General features: G+C 36.6%; 2 protein-coding genes across 2 annotated transcripts in view; one reads left to right on the forward strand and one right to left on the reverse strand.

The window, feature by feature from the left end:
• Positions 1 to 16,727, reverse strand: part of rad9b (RAD9 checkpoint clamp component B) — a 122,917-nt gene that overhangs the window by 27,537 nt on the left and 78,653 nt on the right. The gene's annotated exons all lie outside the window — the stretch shown is intronic.
• Positions 1 to 16,727, forward strand: part of myl2b (myosin, light chain 2b, regulatory, cardiac, slow) — a 47,604-nt gene that overhangs the window by 21,193 nt on the left and 9,684 nt on the right. The window contains 3 exon segments of the mRNA NM_001040045.2: positions 11,542 to 11,631; positions 15,429 to 15,504; positions 15,588 to 15,692. Coding sequence (NP_001035134.1) covers positions 11,542 to 11,631; positions 15,429 to 15,504; positions 15,588 to 15,692 — 271 coding nt within the window.

Consider the following 16,727-nt stretch of genomic DNA (forward strand, 5'->3'; position numbering starts at 1 on the left):
TTGTGACTATTCTGGTTGCATATGCGCCCAAAAATTAGGCTATGCAACCTCATAATATATTTGGGAGCATGTGTGCGACTGCATATAATGGTTGTAGTGCGACCTGCTTAGATTTTTTCTAAAGATGTGCTGAATCGCTTTTCCCGGCCATTAAAATGGTTCATATTAGCTGTCAATCACTTAAGGCTTTCCGCTGTCAGATGACAGGGAGCTTTTGTGACTGCAGGAATTGCAAACGCCTGAAGAATGAAAAGTACACAGGTTTGCAAATCCCACCTAAAGTTACAAATAATGGCACAGATGACCACTATCATGTGGTGAATGTTGATCCACCAACCGAGATCGAGTGTTTTCGGAGAAGGTGGCCGAATCTGGATGCGTTGCATTCACTGCGTGTTCAGCACAAATGTCCGCTAAATGTCAAATCTAATACTGTACACATCATCGCCAAAGAAGCAGGCCTTCTAAGTTTACACTGAAACTGCAGCTCATAACAAAGAACCGCATTGCGCTGTTGGTCATCGCGAGAATCCTGCTCTGCCTGCTCATTTATTGGGTCGGCTGACTCGCCTGCTTTATTCCACAAACACAGAAAAATGTAAATCAGCTCATAACTAGTGTGAGCATTTACAATGACACAAACCAAAATCAATACTTGCAAAGAGTGGCAGAAGTGAGACTTTTTTTTGAGATGTATATTCTTTTTCTATTTAATTACTGATGACTGTTTGCAGCTTTTAGCCTTGAATTGAATGATTTATTATAATCTTTTGTTTGTTTTGTAGTAGAAATATTATTCATTAAATTAACTCGCATATAAAAAAACATATTTTTGTTTGATGTAAACTATACATTTATTCTTCATGAAGTAACAGTAGGACTTTATATAGCAGATAACCCACATTCAAGGCAGCATGATAATCACAAATGTAATTCTTTGTTAGTATTATTGTCATCATTGATTCAGCACGATTGTCTAACCGTGCTGAGAACGGTGTGTAATTGTGCCGCACTGATCCAGGCTCAGTGGAGAAACAACCATAACCGTACTGAACTGTTCTTAGAAGAGCGGCTATTGATATTAATGACATGCATAACATTGATTAAAAACTATGAACAAAGGCCCATTGTGACATCTAGATTAATCCCTCTGCTTTACTTAAATGTATATGTTATCTGCAATATGTTATTGCATTTAGAAAGATTTAATTTACGCCACTACAGTTGCAGCTCTAAGTCGTGCTGGTATTACATTTTTTTTGAAGGCATTAAAAAAGGTAGTAAAAGGTATTAAATTCAACTTAAGAAGTTCTGTATATAACCTGAAATAAATATGTTTGTTTTATTTGTGTTTAATTCGATGGAATGATAAACATGGACATGGGTGTTATTCAAAACATGACCTATTTATTTTTAAATATATTATATTTATATATTTAAAATGTTTTATTTAATTGTTTAAACCATATTACATAAATTTACAACTACTATTTTACCATTTGTTTTGGCTTTAGTTATTAAACAGATTATTAATAAATAATCAAAGAACATTTTACTGAGCTCAGTCAATAGTTTTGTCTGTAGGTCTAGTCAAAAGTCTAATACAATTAGAGCCATGGCTGCAACGAGTCGGCAACACTGTGTCTAAAATGAAACTCAGAAAACAATAAACAGGATTATTCCAAGCACAACATTGTGTTAGATTTTAGCAAATACAAATGTAACCTTGTTGATTATCACTTATGTGACTATGATCAGACCTGCCGCACTCAACTGAACAAAACATGGACAAATAAAACTCTATCACAGAGAAATAGTCATCCGCGGGGGTCCTTCTCTCATCTAAACAGGACATTAATGCATCTTTGTTTCTTATGTGTTTATCATTGTAGGTGTCCCCAAAGGTGTGTGTGTGTATCACCAGAGTCCTCAAAGTGTAGCTAAAGCAGTGTGTGTGTATCACCAGTGTCCCCAAAGGTGTGTGTGTATGTCACCAGTGTCCCCAAAGGTGTGTGTGTGTGTATCACCAGAGTCCTCAAAGTGTAGCTAAAGCAGTGTGTGTGTATCACCAGTGTCCCCAAAGGTGTGTGTGTGTATTACCCGAGTCCTCAAAGTGTAGCTAAAGCAGTGTGTGTGTATCACCAGTGTCCCCAAAGGTGTGTGTGTGTATTACCCGAGTCCTCAAAGTGTAGCTAAAGCAGTGTGTGTGTATCACCAGTGTCCCCAAAGGTGTGTGTGTGTGTATTACCCGAGTCCTCAAAGTGTAGCTAAAGCAGTGTGTGTGTATCACCAGTGTCCCCAAAGGTGTGTGTGTGTGTATCACCAGAGTCCTCAAAGTGTAGCTAAAGCAGTGTGTGTGTATCACCAAGGTCCCCAAAGGTGTATGTGTGTATTACCCGAGTCCTCAAAGTGTAGCTAAAGCAGTGTGTGTGTATCACCAAGGTCCCCAAATGTATGTGTGTATCACCAGAGTCCTCAAAGTGTAGCTAAAGCAGTGTGTGTATCACCAAGGTCCCCAAAGGTGTGTGTGTATCAACAGAGTCCCCAAAGGTATGTGTGTATCACCAGAGTCCTCAAAGTGTAGCTAAAGCAGTGTGTGTGTATCACCAAGGTCCCCAAAGGTGTGTGTGTATCAACTGAGTCCCCAAAGTGTAGCTAAAGCAGTGTGTGTGTGTGTATCAACAGAGTCCTCAAATGTGTGTATTTCCACTGTAGTCTAAACTAAATTAATTATAGACACTCCTCTTTCAACTGATCATTTGTATAAAGACTTTCCCAGTAATTGTTTTCACTGAGAAACGTGTCTTATGGCGCATGTAAGTAGTTAGTGTATATGAATTTGAACTTCACAACCCTTGTTTTATACAGTATGGGTTTTAGTGTGAATGGATTTTAGATGTACTATATTAACCATCATATGACTTATCAGTAGAGTTTCATCACTTCTCATATCATTGGATATTAATGTGTCCATTGAGCTTCATAAACTCACTGTAAGGTCATCCATTTACTTCTCCCTTACTGTTTTTTAAAATTAGTTTGTATGTATTATTCTGCTAACATGCTGTCTGTCACATACTATTTATGAGAGAAATATGTCATTTCATGAACAATACTTGACACCAAATGACCTTCTGACACCAGATTGAGTTATTTGTGAAGGAAGAAATGTAATTGTCTATTTTCAGTGATCTTATTTACTTTATCATATGTCTCTCTGCACTAACATTATTATAATTATTAATAATATTATATTAGAAATATTCAGATAACCGAGTCCTGAAAGTATACTTTAACCTGAGTTTGTGTATAACTGCGGTCCTCAAAGTGTGACTATACCGGAGTTTGTGTACATGTCCCCAAAGGTGAGTTATAAAATACTGTCCTCATTTTGAAGGTAATTTGTCAGGTCTTTATAGAAGTATTTTTTTGCAAATATCAACTGATATTCATAATAAGCACATTTTTAGTAGTGCAGTCATGTCTTTCTTTTGTCTCTAGACCCTTCAGAAAGGGTAGTCCCCAAAGGTAGGGTGTTGAGTCATGTGTCCTCATTGGTTTGTTAGGTGGGTATGTGTGTGTGTGTGTGTGTGTGTGTGTGTGTGTGTGTGTGTGTGTGTGTGTGTGTGTGTGTGTGTGTGTGTGTGAAAAGTTATTGCTCTATAAAATAACTGTTCAAAATTAGTTTATAATTTAATTTAAGAATTTATTCTAGTGATTTTATTGATGAATTTTCAGCTTCATTTCTCCAATCTACAGAGTCACATGATCCTTTAGAAATCACTCTAATTTGAATCATTATTAATATTATTTTTATATTAATTAATTAATTAATTAATTAATTAATTAATTAATTAATTAATTAATTAAATAAATTTATTTATTAATTAATTTATTTATTTATTTATTTATTTATTTATTTATTTATTATTTTTATGGTACTAGTTATACAAGCAATAATGACCGGAGTAATAATTTCATTTGAATTTATATCCAATAAGTAATAAATAAATATTTAATAAATAAGTATGTTAGTGTGTGTGTGTGTGTGTGTGTATATATATATATATATCAAATATCTGCTCTAGAGTTTTACCATTTTTTTAAAAATGGCAAGTATATTGAATTGAACATAACATTTTTAAAAAAAAAAAGTGAAAGCCCAGCTTATGAAAACCATATTTTTCTATAAAATCAAACATCATACTCATTAAAACATCTAAAACGGTAAGTGTTTACTTTCATGACTAAGGAAAGGGTGGAAACTCACTCCGCTGAAGACCCACATATTTCATTTCCTTTCATTTATCAATTCAGTTTTAATTTCAAGCAAATGAATAAATGAAAAAATAATAATGAAGTGTGTTAAAAAAAAACTGAGTTATATCCAAAAACACATGTCATGTGCCCCAAATGTCTCCAAAACCCGACAGGTGGACAAATCTAAACTTGTTTTTATTAAAACAAACATAAATGTGCATATAATAAATAATACCGCTAATAACAATAACATTATACAAATGCAGATTGTTGTGAATAAACTGAAAAAAGCCTCCCTGAGATGAAGAAGGCATGAAGGCAGTGGTTTTTATATTTGTAACTTTAAAATTTTTTCATATGTAAAGATATTTGTGTATTGCTGTGCATCCCCCCTTCCCCCTTCTTCGCAGGGTCCCCAAGTGCGCACGGGCCCCTGGGCCTGTGCCCATAATGCCCATTGGTTAATCCGGCCCTGGTCAGCATGATGTAGGCTTATAGTTACAATAATAATATGTAATAATACTGATATTTATACATGATAAAACTAGTGTGCAACTTAAGCCAAACTAATACTGTTTTTTTACATTTAGTTTTGTAGTTTGGGCCCAAACAAATATCTGTTGCAGTTTTTAATCGTTTAAGTTCATTTGATTGACCAATGTACAGTCTTTAAGCTATGTTTGATGTTTCAGTGTTGAGTTAAAAAATTTCAAGGGTCTCTGACACGATGCTTTTATTATTCATCTTTATTTTGTTAATCAACATTAACTGTGTGCATCAGCAGGCAGTTTTGGATAGGTTCATTATTTAATATAGGCTCCCTCAAAACACACAGGCACACAAAAGATGGACTTCCAACGTGGATTATAATTGTATTATAATAATAAAATAAATTATTATTATTATTTTTTTTTTGTCAACTCTCATTATTTCCTATATATGGCTTTTGTGCTTTTATAGCAGGGGTCACCAACCTTTTGGAAACTGAGAGCTACTTCTTGGGTACCGATTAGTGTGAAGGGCTACCAGTTATTAAATAAAAACAAAAAATTATTGACTTTTAATTATATGTTATTATTAATAATATTTATATATGTGAAGACATTGATCATGTTAATGATTTCTCACAGTAGTTGTCAAAGTAGGCGCCTCACAGCAAGAAGGTTGCTGGGTTGCAGGTTCGAGCCTCAGCTCAGTTGGTGTTTCTGTGTGGAGTTTGCATGTTCTCCCTGCGTTCGCGTGGTTTCCTCAGGGTGCTCCGGTTCCCCCACAGTCCAAAGACATGCGGTACAGTTAAATTGGGTAGGCTAATTGTCTGTAGTGTATGAGTGTGTGTGTGAATGTTTCCCAGAGATGGGTTGCGGCTGGAAGGGCATCCGCTGCGTAAAAAACTTGCTGGATAAGTTGGCGGTTCATTCCGCTGTGGTGACCCCAGATTAATAAAGGGAGTAAGCCGACAAGAAAATGAATGAATGTTTTTAACGTTTTTTTTTAAATATATAACTTTACACCAATATATAAAATTTACACCAATGCAAGTGTGATTTAAAAAGAATACCTATAAAAATATTAGATGCAGCTTACTCATATGTGGAGCTATGGTGAGCTATTTTTAGAACAACTCATGTGATCTTGGCGGGCACCATGTTGGTGACCCCTGTTTTATAGAATAGGAGTTGGTATACATATTCAAGGGCGTGCACAGATGGGTAGCATTTTGATTGAATATAGTGGGTCGCTCTGTCCCAAAATGCCAGGGCTGATTTTTTGTCCCAGTCCGTCCCTGAGCATAGCAGCCCATCGATTGCTCCACAACAGTGTCACAAAAATTATGCTATATTTACGTGAGTATCTGCAGCTGTATCCCTTTTAGACTTTATCCCTGTCTGCTGCACAACTGTTGAGAAATAATGCAGAGCGAAACGAGCAGCTGTCGGGCTCTGATGTCAGCCAACAGAAACGCATCTCACACTGTTTTCCAGATTCTGTGACAGGAATGTAAATAGTCGCCATTAATCCCCGTCTTGGTGGGATTACCGATCAACAGGCTCAAAGACGAGGCTGTCAACAGTCAGCGCCAGTGTGTAATCCCACATCTGATCCACTGGCTGACTTCTCCACTCGCAGCTAATTATACATCCTGCAATACACCAAACATTTCCATTCTCTCACACACAAGCACACTAGTGTTCAGACTGCGCTCTTTCATTGCTCTAGAGGAGAATTTAATGCGCGATTAAAGTTGAATGCTTTATCAAGATCCCAAGTGTCAATATACAAAAACACAGTTGGTAAGGAAGAATTAAAGGTGCAGGATGTCAGTTTGACTCCCAGTGGTTTAACTAGGTACTGCACACCTGGTTTAAAACACACGCAAGCGCAGGTGGCCTGATTGACCACACCAAGAGCCAAGGCTGGAGTGGCTCTTCTTTTTCAAGCTTTAGACTAGAGGTCTGCATAATAAATGATATATAATAATAATAATTATATAATTATATATATATTATATAATAATACATTTCTAAATAAAGCGCGGGAGCGGTCGGTAACGGGTTTAATTTGAGACGAGAGCAGGCCGTCTAGCAATATTGCTCCCGACTCCCGAGCAAGCACGCGTATGTATGTGTGTAAATGAAATAGCGCGATGCTGTGTTTAGCTTGTTTGTTGCTGTGTGTGTGTGTGTGTGCACGCACAAATGAGAGGTTTGTGTGTGTTAGTGCGCGCGCGCGTGAATGAGAGAGAGAGCTTTGTGTGTGTGTGTGTGCTTGGTGCTTATGTGTGTGTGTGTGTTTATACAGACAGCTTGTTATAGGCTGTCTGGACTCTGTATAGCTGGGTGGTCTTCGTTTTTGTTCTCCTCCCGCTCTTTAGCGACATTAAACAAATGCTGTATGTAAGCGGGAGCGGTCGGGTTCGGGCTAAAACCTGGCGGGTGCGGGTGGGAGCAGGATTCAAAATTTAGTCCCGCGCAGATCTCTACTTTAGACCAGCCCACATCAGTTCACGGCTGACTATTAAAATAGGATCATTTCCAATTCAGTTTTTAATGACACTATCACGTCTTTTTCAAGGAAACAGCTGCTTTAGAACTTCAAATGTTTTTCAAAAATATGAGAAAATTAAAGAGCACCTATGGTGAAAAATCTACTTTTCAAGCTGTTTGGACAGACATGTGTGTAGGTATAGAATATATACTGTCATATTGGGGTGATATAAACACACACAGTCCTTTTTTTAAATTTAACAATATAAAAATGGTGGACCAATTGGAGCAGTTTTTAGATCGACCGCAACTTGACGTATGAGTGCAGTCCCCCTGCCCACCAATATTGATTGACAGCCGCGCGTCACCATATCCTCATATCCTGTTGCTTCACGTCTGCCATTTTTACCGTGAGAGTCAAAGCGATGTCACTAAAGGAACACCCTTGCTCTATTTTTACATGTAAGGCTCATTGGGCTCAACACAAGATCAACATTCAGCAGCACAATTAATCGTTAAAAAAACGCGATCTCGATTCGACCCCCTAGACGATCTTAATCCAGAATTTCTACGATTCTGTCAATCATATTTTCAAGTTCAGGAGAGAAGAAAAGGCGGCTGCACGAGTCTTTTCATTGTTTCACACACGTTGCTCAGTGACATTGACACCTCCAAATGATGTTGAATGAGTCACATACTGTATTTATAAGGTATAATTCACCTAAAAATGTCATTTTTGTCTTCATATAATGATGTTTTCGCGGCTGGGAAAATCACACGTGTCATGAGCTGCTGATCGTGAGCTGTTATAGAGAGGGCGCTTTAGTGAACAGAACCTGCATATGTTGTGAGTAACAGGTAATACAGTTGTAAATAATATTCTGTTTGTTGCACAGAGTGATCGTTTGGGAGCCGCGCGAAGTATGAACAAGCACTTAGCAGTCAAAATGAAACCAAAAGTGTGCACTTCATTTAAATCAGTGGTGTCAAACTCCATTCCTGGAGGGCCGAAGCCCTGCACAGTTTAGTTCCAACCCTTCTCCAACACACTTACCTGTAGGTTTCAAACAAGCCTGAAAGACTCAATTAGTTTGATCAGGTGTGTTTAATTAGGGTTGGAACTAAACTGTGCAGAGCTGCGGCCCTTTTGGAACTGAGTTTGACACCTGTGATTTAAATGATCATATCGCATTATGATTACGGCAAGCATTTGAAATGTTTTTTTTTTCATAGTGAACCCACAGTTGTGCATGAAAATAAATGTTTACAATGTCAGTTTAACTACTGTAGCCTTTATATAGTTGAATATAATCTGATAATGGAAAATGTCTGATTTTACCAGTGAATAAAATTGTCTGATATGACAGATTGCTAGCATATATCTCAAACATAATAATTCAACAGTTATTATAAGTAGAATAGAATTATTTATAGAAACCAGTAGACCTACACATAATATTATTATCGATGTTGTGCTATATGTTTGTTTTTACCATACCTTTATTTTACATATACAGAATCGTGAGAAAATCGTGATCTTTATTTCAAGCAAAAAAAATTGCGATTCTCATTTTAGCCAAAATCGTACAGCTCTACATTCACCACATGATCGCTGTAATCGGAATTATTGTTTGTAACTTAGTTTGTTTGTAGCTAGGTTTGCAAACGTGTACTTTTCATTGTGTCTTTCCTAAACTTCAGCCGTTTTTTGCATTTCTCGCGCTCACAGAAGCTCCCTGTGATCTTAACTAGGTGCAGCTGAAAAGTGCGAGCACCTTTGCCTCACATGAGTGTCACTCCATTTGCAAATAAAATAACAAACTTGCCTGCAGGTCGCATACCAGAAGCGCCATGCATTTTAGAATTCTATAGGTTTCTAATCAGGGTATACACAACATCGCTTCAAGTCGGCGGCTGTCCGTGGCGCCCAGCCACTATTCGGGACACTTAATGTTTCTGCCGCACCACAGAGCTCCATCTGAATAGTTTTATTTTAAATAACATGCGAATATGCGTGTCTGGTGTGCCGTGTCACGGCTCTAAGCGGGTCATCCGGTGCCTCAGTCAAAGTTAATTCAGTGTGGGTGGTTATTAGTCTCGGTGTAGAAGCTCAGAACTTTAAACTAGCACACAGTTGGCTGTAAAACTACACCACTTTGTTACGTTGGGCAGGAATTTTAAACAGATTTTAATGTAAAGCAACACACACCTAAAACAGCAACCTGTGTACACGCCCCCAAAATAACACTTTTAAACACACTATAATAAAAAAATCTGAACTGTGTTTTGAACTGAACCAAAACTGGCACACTCAGAAGAGCCATAATATTAATATTTAATCATAAAAAAGGGGTAAACTACGTGCCCTTTAAAGGGGAGCTAAATCTCCAACACTGTTCTTTAAAACAGTGGTCCCCAACCTTTTTATTACCGTGGACCGGTCAACGGTTGTCAATTTTACAACGGACCGGTGTGGGCCGGGAGTTGGAGGGGAGGGGGGGTATTGGGGGGGTTAGGGGTCTTCACATGTCCACAGCTGCTGCGCTCGTGCATCCAGGTTAATCATGAACAACTCAGTGCGCATGCGCTAGTTGGACTATCGCGGTCTGATTATGTTTCAATCAAGGCTTATATGCATCAAATACATAACATCTGTGCCAAACATCTCAACTGACAAACATATTAACAATAATACAACTGTATAGCCGAATTAAATGAATGCATTGGCATGTTACAGCCCTAATGAGTATGATTATGTGAAATTATGTGCATTTCACATGGCGTTTATTGTCATACTACTGAAAGCAGCAGCAGATAGTTCACCTCTGATCTTGAATATGAAATAAACTGTTTGAGATTGAACTTTAGAACTGAGACTTGGTTAAATGACCAAAACAAAGACAGACGTTCCCGACACGGAAAACACACATTCAAAGCACAATAACTAACTTCAGCATTACTTTTCAGATAAACAAGAGTCAACTGTTTACTGAACAGGGCCGTATCATCTCCAGCGTTTACTTTTTAAAAAGGTATCACCCAGTGACAGCTTTCATACCTTGATTTCTGACAGTGTACTGTTGCTTTAAGAGAGTTTCTGCAGAATTATGATTATAATTTTTTTACTTGCTTTCTTGTTTATAATAAACAGTACAGATGTGCCACTTTATACTTTTAATTAACCAGTGTGCATACAGTTGAAGTCAAAATTATTAGCCTCCCTGTAAATTTCCATTTTTTTAAGTGAAGTTTCCCAAACTAATTTCGAGAGGAGCATGTGATAGGATTGACTACAGCTGATCCCTATCACTAATCACTAACTAGCCAATCGGATCACTCTAAATTCAATATAAATACCCAGCCTAAACTTCATTCCTCATCTTCGTTTTGGAAAACCCCCCCATACTTCCCTTCTCCCTCCTCCTCAGTTTGGGCGACACGCAGGTTTGGTGGCTAGCACTGTTGCCCCACAGCAAGGAGGTCATTGGTTCAAAGCTGAGCCAACCGATACTCTCTGTGCGGAGTTTGCATGTTCTCCCCGTGTTCGCGTGGGTTTTCTCCGGGTACTCCGGTTTCCTCCCACACTCAAAAACTATGCAACAAAAGTTAAAGTCACAAGCACCTACAAACTAGCGCAAACAGTGATTTATTTTGGGGAGCTATCGAGAACTACCTGATCTCATATCCCTCCTAATGCTTATTGTCCAGGCGGGAGCCTTGGGCTCATCTATCACCGAGCTCAGGGTTCTCTCCCGGGACAGCATGCCAAACTAGCTTAAATAGTCAAGCAGTATCTAAATTCTTGAAATATGTATTTCCCAAATTATGTTGAACAGAGCATAGAATTGTTCACAGTATTTCCTATAATATTTTTTCTTCTGGAGAAATGCTTATTTGTTTTATTTTGGCTAGAATAAAAGCAGTTTTTAATAAAAAAAAAAAACATTTTAAGGTCAATATTATTAGTCCTCGATTGTCTACAGAACAAATCATTGATATACAATGACTTGCCCAATTATCTTAACCTGCCTAGTTAACCTAATTAACCTAGTTAAGCCTTTAAATGTCACTTTAAGCTGTATTGAAGTGTCTTGAAAAATATCTAGTCAAATATTATTTACTGTCATGATAGCAAAGATAAAATAAATCAGTTATTAAAAATGAGTTATTAAAACTATTATGATTAGAAATGTGTTGAAAAAATCTCCCCGTTAAACAGAAATTGAGGACAAAAATACACAGGAGGGCTAATAATTCTGACTTCAACTGTGTGTATATATGTAATATATCATTACAGGCACCCAAAAAGGCAAAGAAGCGGGCCGAAGGAGCCAACTCCAACGTCTTCTCCATGTTCGAACAAGCTCAGATCCAGGAGTTCAAAGAGGTACAAACCGAGCACGCCATTTGACTCTAATTGCTCTGACAATTGTCTTTATGGTGACACTTTCAGCAGTGATATTATTGAGCATCTACAAGCGAGATTCCTGCAACATGTCAGCGCTCATCATCACTAGTGAATAATTCATAAGGTGTCAGAAACGATTAGCACAGATTTAGGCCCTGAACAAACACTCACTCGAACCTGCTGTCAAACCCATGAATGTTGCGTGAAAAATGCGGCAGGACAGACGTTTTCTCTGGTCTCAAAGCGGCTGTAAAAAGATCAGGACAAACAGGATAAGCGTGACACTGATCCGAGATGGCAGTGATGAGAGAGTGTGTAGACAAATGCAAACCGTCTTTCTCTCTCTCTCTCTCTCTTTCTTTCTTATTAGAATGTAAGTACAAAACCATTTCAAGACATAAGTCCAGACAGTGCTTAAAAAATAATTTTAGCCTGTTTTTAAAACAAAGCCCACATAAACAGTCACCAAGAGCCAAAAAGATGCCCAATCACATGAGAAGATAATCAAAGTATTACTTAAACAATGCAGAGTTAAAGCCAAAATTATTATTACATTTTTTTCCCATAATTTTCCAAGTGATGTTTAACAGAACAAGAACATTTTCACAGTATTTCTTAATATATGTACAAGGGTTGGACAATGAAACGGAAACGCCTAGCTTTAGAACATAACAATTCATTGGTGAAGGGCAGAGATGCCCAAAGTTTGCCAATTGTAACCTTTGATTTGGCCCACCATCCCATCTGAGAATGATAGAGGGGTTTTTGTTTGTTCGTTCGTTCGTTCGTTCGTTCGTTCGTTCGTTCGTTCGTTCGTTCGTTTGTTTGTTTGTTTGTTTGTTTGTTTGTTCGTTCGTTTGTTTTATTTCATTACAAAAAAGCTGATTAATATTAAATATATCACTTAAATATAAGTCCAAATGTCTTGTAACTAAAGAGAGATCATTTTGATTAAAATCGCTTTTAATCATTTTGATCAATAATCCAGACTGCTGAACGCATCACTGGCCCTACTCTTCCTACACTTCAAGAACTGTACTCTTCCAGAGTGAGTAAAAGGGCTTGCAAAATCACTCTGGACACCTCGCACCCAGCACACTACCTGTTCAAACTGATACCGTCTAGTCGACGCTTCAGAGCACAAAAACAGCCAGACACAGGAAAAGTTTCTTTTCTCAGGCCATCTACCTTATGAACAGTTAAAGAGTCCCCTTACTGTGCAATAAACATGTGCAATACTTTCTCATACGCACTTGTACACAGCACCTTATAACAGTTTACAATGCAATACTTTCTCCATTCGCATTTGTACCTGTATATTTATAACAAATCAGTACATACAACTCAACATCCAGATTTTCTTTGACTAACTGCATCTCTGTTTAATGTTTATTGTATTTTTTTCTATATGTGTGTTGTCACTTTATGGTCACTGGAAGCTTCTGTAGCCAAAACAAATTCCTTTTGCGTGTGTAGCACACTTGGCAATAAAACTGATTCTGATTCTGATAAATGAATATGAGTTTTTAAAACGTAAATAGTGTCACTCGACAAATAGAGGAATATGCAAAAGGTAGAGGAAAACGTTTTCAGATACGTTCCGCCAAAACACCTCAAAGTGGCTCAATAATATTTAACATCGGCCATGGCAGATGTTCAACTTCACTTTCATGTTCATCAAACCACTCCTGCTGTGTGTATTGGTGCATTATCTACCGGATACACACCACCCCCTTCAGGATACAATGTTTGAACCATTGGGTGCACATGGTCCTCCAGAATTGTGCCCATAGTGATGTGCCAATCTAGCCCAAGTATTGGGCCTAGAGAATGCCATGATGTTGCAGCCCAAACAATCCCTGATCCACACCCCATGCTTCACTCTGGGCATCAATATTCTGAGTGCTACGCTTCTTTGTGGCTTCTCTAGTCAACACCATAACTCTCCCGGATGTGGGAAAGACAGTGAAGGTGGACTCATCAGAGAACAATGCAAGTTTCACATTGTCAACAGCTCAAGATTTTTATTGCTGGCACCAGTGAAACTGACATTTGGCATTGGCACAAGTGACCAAAGGTTTGGCATAGCAGCCCAGCCATTTATATTGACCCTGTGGAATAAAATAAAATAAAATAAAATAAAATAAAATAAAATAAAATAAAATAAAATAAAATAAAATAAAATAAAATAAAATAAAATAAAATAAAATAAAATAGAAAAGAAAATATAAAATTAAATAAAAGAAAAAAAGAAAAGAAAAGAAAAAATAAAATAAAATAAAAAAGAAAAGAAAAGAAAAGAAAAGAAAAGAAAAAAGAAAAGAAAAAAGAAAAGAAAAGAAAAGAAAAGAAAAAAGAAAATAATATAAAATAAAATAAAATAAAATAAAATAAAATAAAATAAAATAAAATTAAATTAAATTAAATTAAATTAAAATTATTTTAATTTAATTTAATTTAATATTGAATTAAATTACTTTATATAATGAAGACTATGTAGTGTAATTTTATTAAACACTGTCAGGCTTTCCAGAAACCATAAAGCACTGATTATTTCACTTTTATCTTTACTCTGTTGTATTTAATAATGCTTGCAATGTGTTTATTATTTTATACATGATTCCCTCCAATTCAAAATCATCATAATCAATCCAAATTAATTAACTCTTTCCAAATATATGCATTTAAGTCAACTGGTGAAATTGTACTTGTTTATCAATATACAATGCAGAAAAATCTAATATTGTCAGATGTTTACAATATTGATGATCCCAGTTGAAAGTGCAAATAAATATTAACTTCTAGTTGATCATTTGGAAAAGTGGCAGAAGGTCTGTTGAACTGCATCCCAATCATAACAAATACTGAAGAAGACCTACTGGAACCCGCATGGACCCAAGATTCTCATAGAAATCAGTCAAGTTTGGTGAAGGAAAAATCTTGGTTTGGGGTTACATTCAGTATCGGGGTGTGCGAGAGATCTGCAGAGTGGATGGCAACATCAACAGCCTGAGGTATAAAGACATTTGTGCTGCCCATTACATTACAAACCACAGGAGAGGGACAATTCTCCAACAGGATAGCGCTCCTTCTCATACTTCAGCCTCCACATCAAAGCTCCTGAAAGCAAAGAAGGTCAAGGTGCTCCAGAATTGGCCAGCCCAGTCACCAAACATAACCATTATTGAGCATGTCTGGGGTAAAATGAAGGAGGAGGCATTGAAGATGAATCCAAAGAATCTTGATGAACTCTGGGAGTCCTGCAAGAACTCTTTCTTTGCCATTCCAGATGACTTTATTAATCAGTGATTTAAGTCATTGCAGAGATGTATGGATGCAGTCCTCCAAGCTCATGGGAGCCATGCACAATATTTATTCTGTCTCCACTGCAGCATGACTTTATATTCTATACTGGACATTATTTCTGTTTAATGACAAGGCTTTTGTCTCAGCAGAGTCAGACCTTACTGTCCTAATTAAATAATTAAAAATCAAGGCATGATCATATTTATTTTAGTAAAATAAGTGTAATCTAGAGGCTTTTGCCTTTGCCCACTTCTTATACCAAATAATCAACTAGAAGTCAAGTTGTTATTTGTTGTTCCTAAAACTTGTGTGGGCGACAAGACTTTTGTCAGGGAGTGTATATGAAAAAATATACAATTTCTAAGGATAAAAACATTATTTAGTGATACTAGAATGTTATGTTTCACCTTTAACAAACACTGCATTCTGCGCACACACAGTTTTTTTTGCCTCTTTTTGATCCGTCTCAGGCTTTCACTATCATGGACCAGAACAGAGACGGCTTTATCGACAAGAATGACCTGCGGGACACGTTCGCAGCTTTAGGTGGACTCTAATAATCTCTGCTATATGTGTCTGTCCTTCTGCATTGGTGTTTGAAGTGTGTGTCTGACCTCTGACCTCTACAGGCCGGCTGAACGTCAAACAGGAGGAGCTGGATGAGATGCTGAAGGAGGCTCCGGGACCCATCAACTTTACCGTCTTCCTCACCATGTTTGGAGAGAAGCTTAAAGGTAAAGAGGCTGAGGTGCTACTGAGAAGCTTTATATTATGTAGGAATTTTTTGTTACCTTAAAAAAGATGCTAGTGAGAAAACTATTCAGTCAGTTGTTATGAGACAAATTTCAAGCTACTGATTGTAGACTAGTTTTTTTTTTTTTTACTTTTTTGTACATTGGCTACATTGGCCTGTGACTAAGATTTTAAGTGAACTTAAACTATTTGGGAACACAAAAGTACACAGCAGCATTGCAGCTTTAACGAAGATTAATTGTGTTTATTTATACAATAAAGACTACACTGTGTTATTTTACATTTAATATGTTGAATTTCTGTACCTCGATAATGAAAAACTCCACCGAAAAACTATAAAGCGCTGTTTATTTCATATTTACTTTTGTACTACACTGTTAAAAAAAGAGGTCTGGCACTATTCAGAATTCCTTTTGAGCCAAATTTGCCTTCAACAATACAGAACGTTGTGGCTTTTACTACATTATTGGCTAGGAGGCTTATTCTCCTTAAATGGAAACATCTCCACCTTCACATGACAGATGGATAAAATAATTTTTTTGTGTTTAAAATTGGAAAAAAGGTTTTCATTAAGAGGGTCTTTAAAATCCTTTTACAAAACATGGAAACCCGTGTTGAATTATATTGACACTATTGATCTTGAAGCAGAAGAGCAATAAAGGTTTTTATTTTTAAATTTTTTTAGTTTTTTTATATTTTTATTATTATTTTTTGTAGTTTTTTTTTTGCTGTTGTTGTTTATATATTTATTATTTATTATTATTTACATTTATTGTGTCATTTTATAACTCTATATTTTTTTTCTGATGGTCATTGGTTCTTAGTTGTGAAAAAGCAGAACAGTGTATTACTTATTTCTGTATGTATATGATATTGTATCTGCAGAAAATGTTAATAAATACAGTTGGCAAAAAAAAAAGGTCTGTAAAAAAAAGTCAAGGCAACAAATATTTTTATGTTGATTTAACTTATTTTAGGGATATATTAAGTATAAAGTAATGAATATAACTTAATAT

Source organism: Danio rerio, chromosome 8, assembly GCF_052040795.2.
Source record: "Danio rerio strain M-AB ecotype USA chromosome 8, GRCz13ab, whole genome shotgun sequence".
In the NCBI taxonomy this organism is placed as follows: domain Eukaryota; kingdom Metazoa; phylum Chordata; class Actinopteri; order Cypriniformes; family Danionidae; genus Danio; species Danio rerio.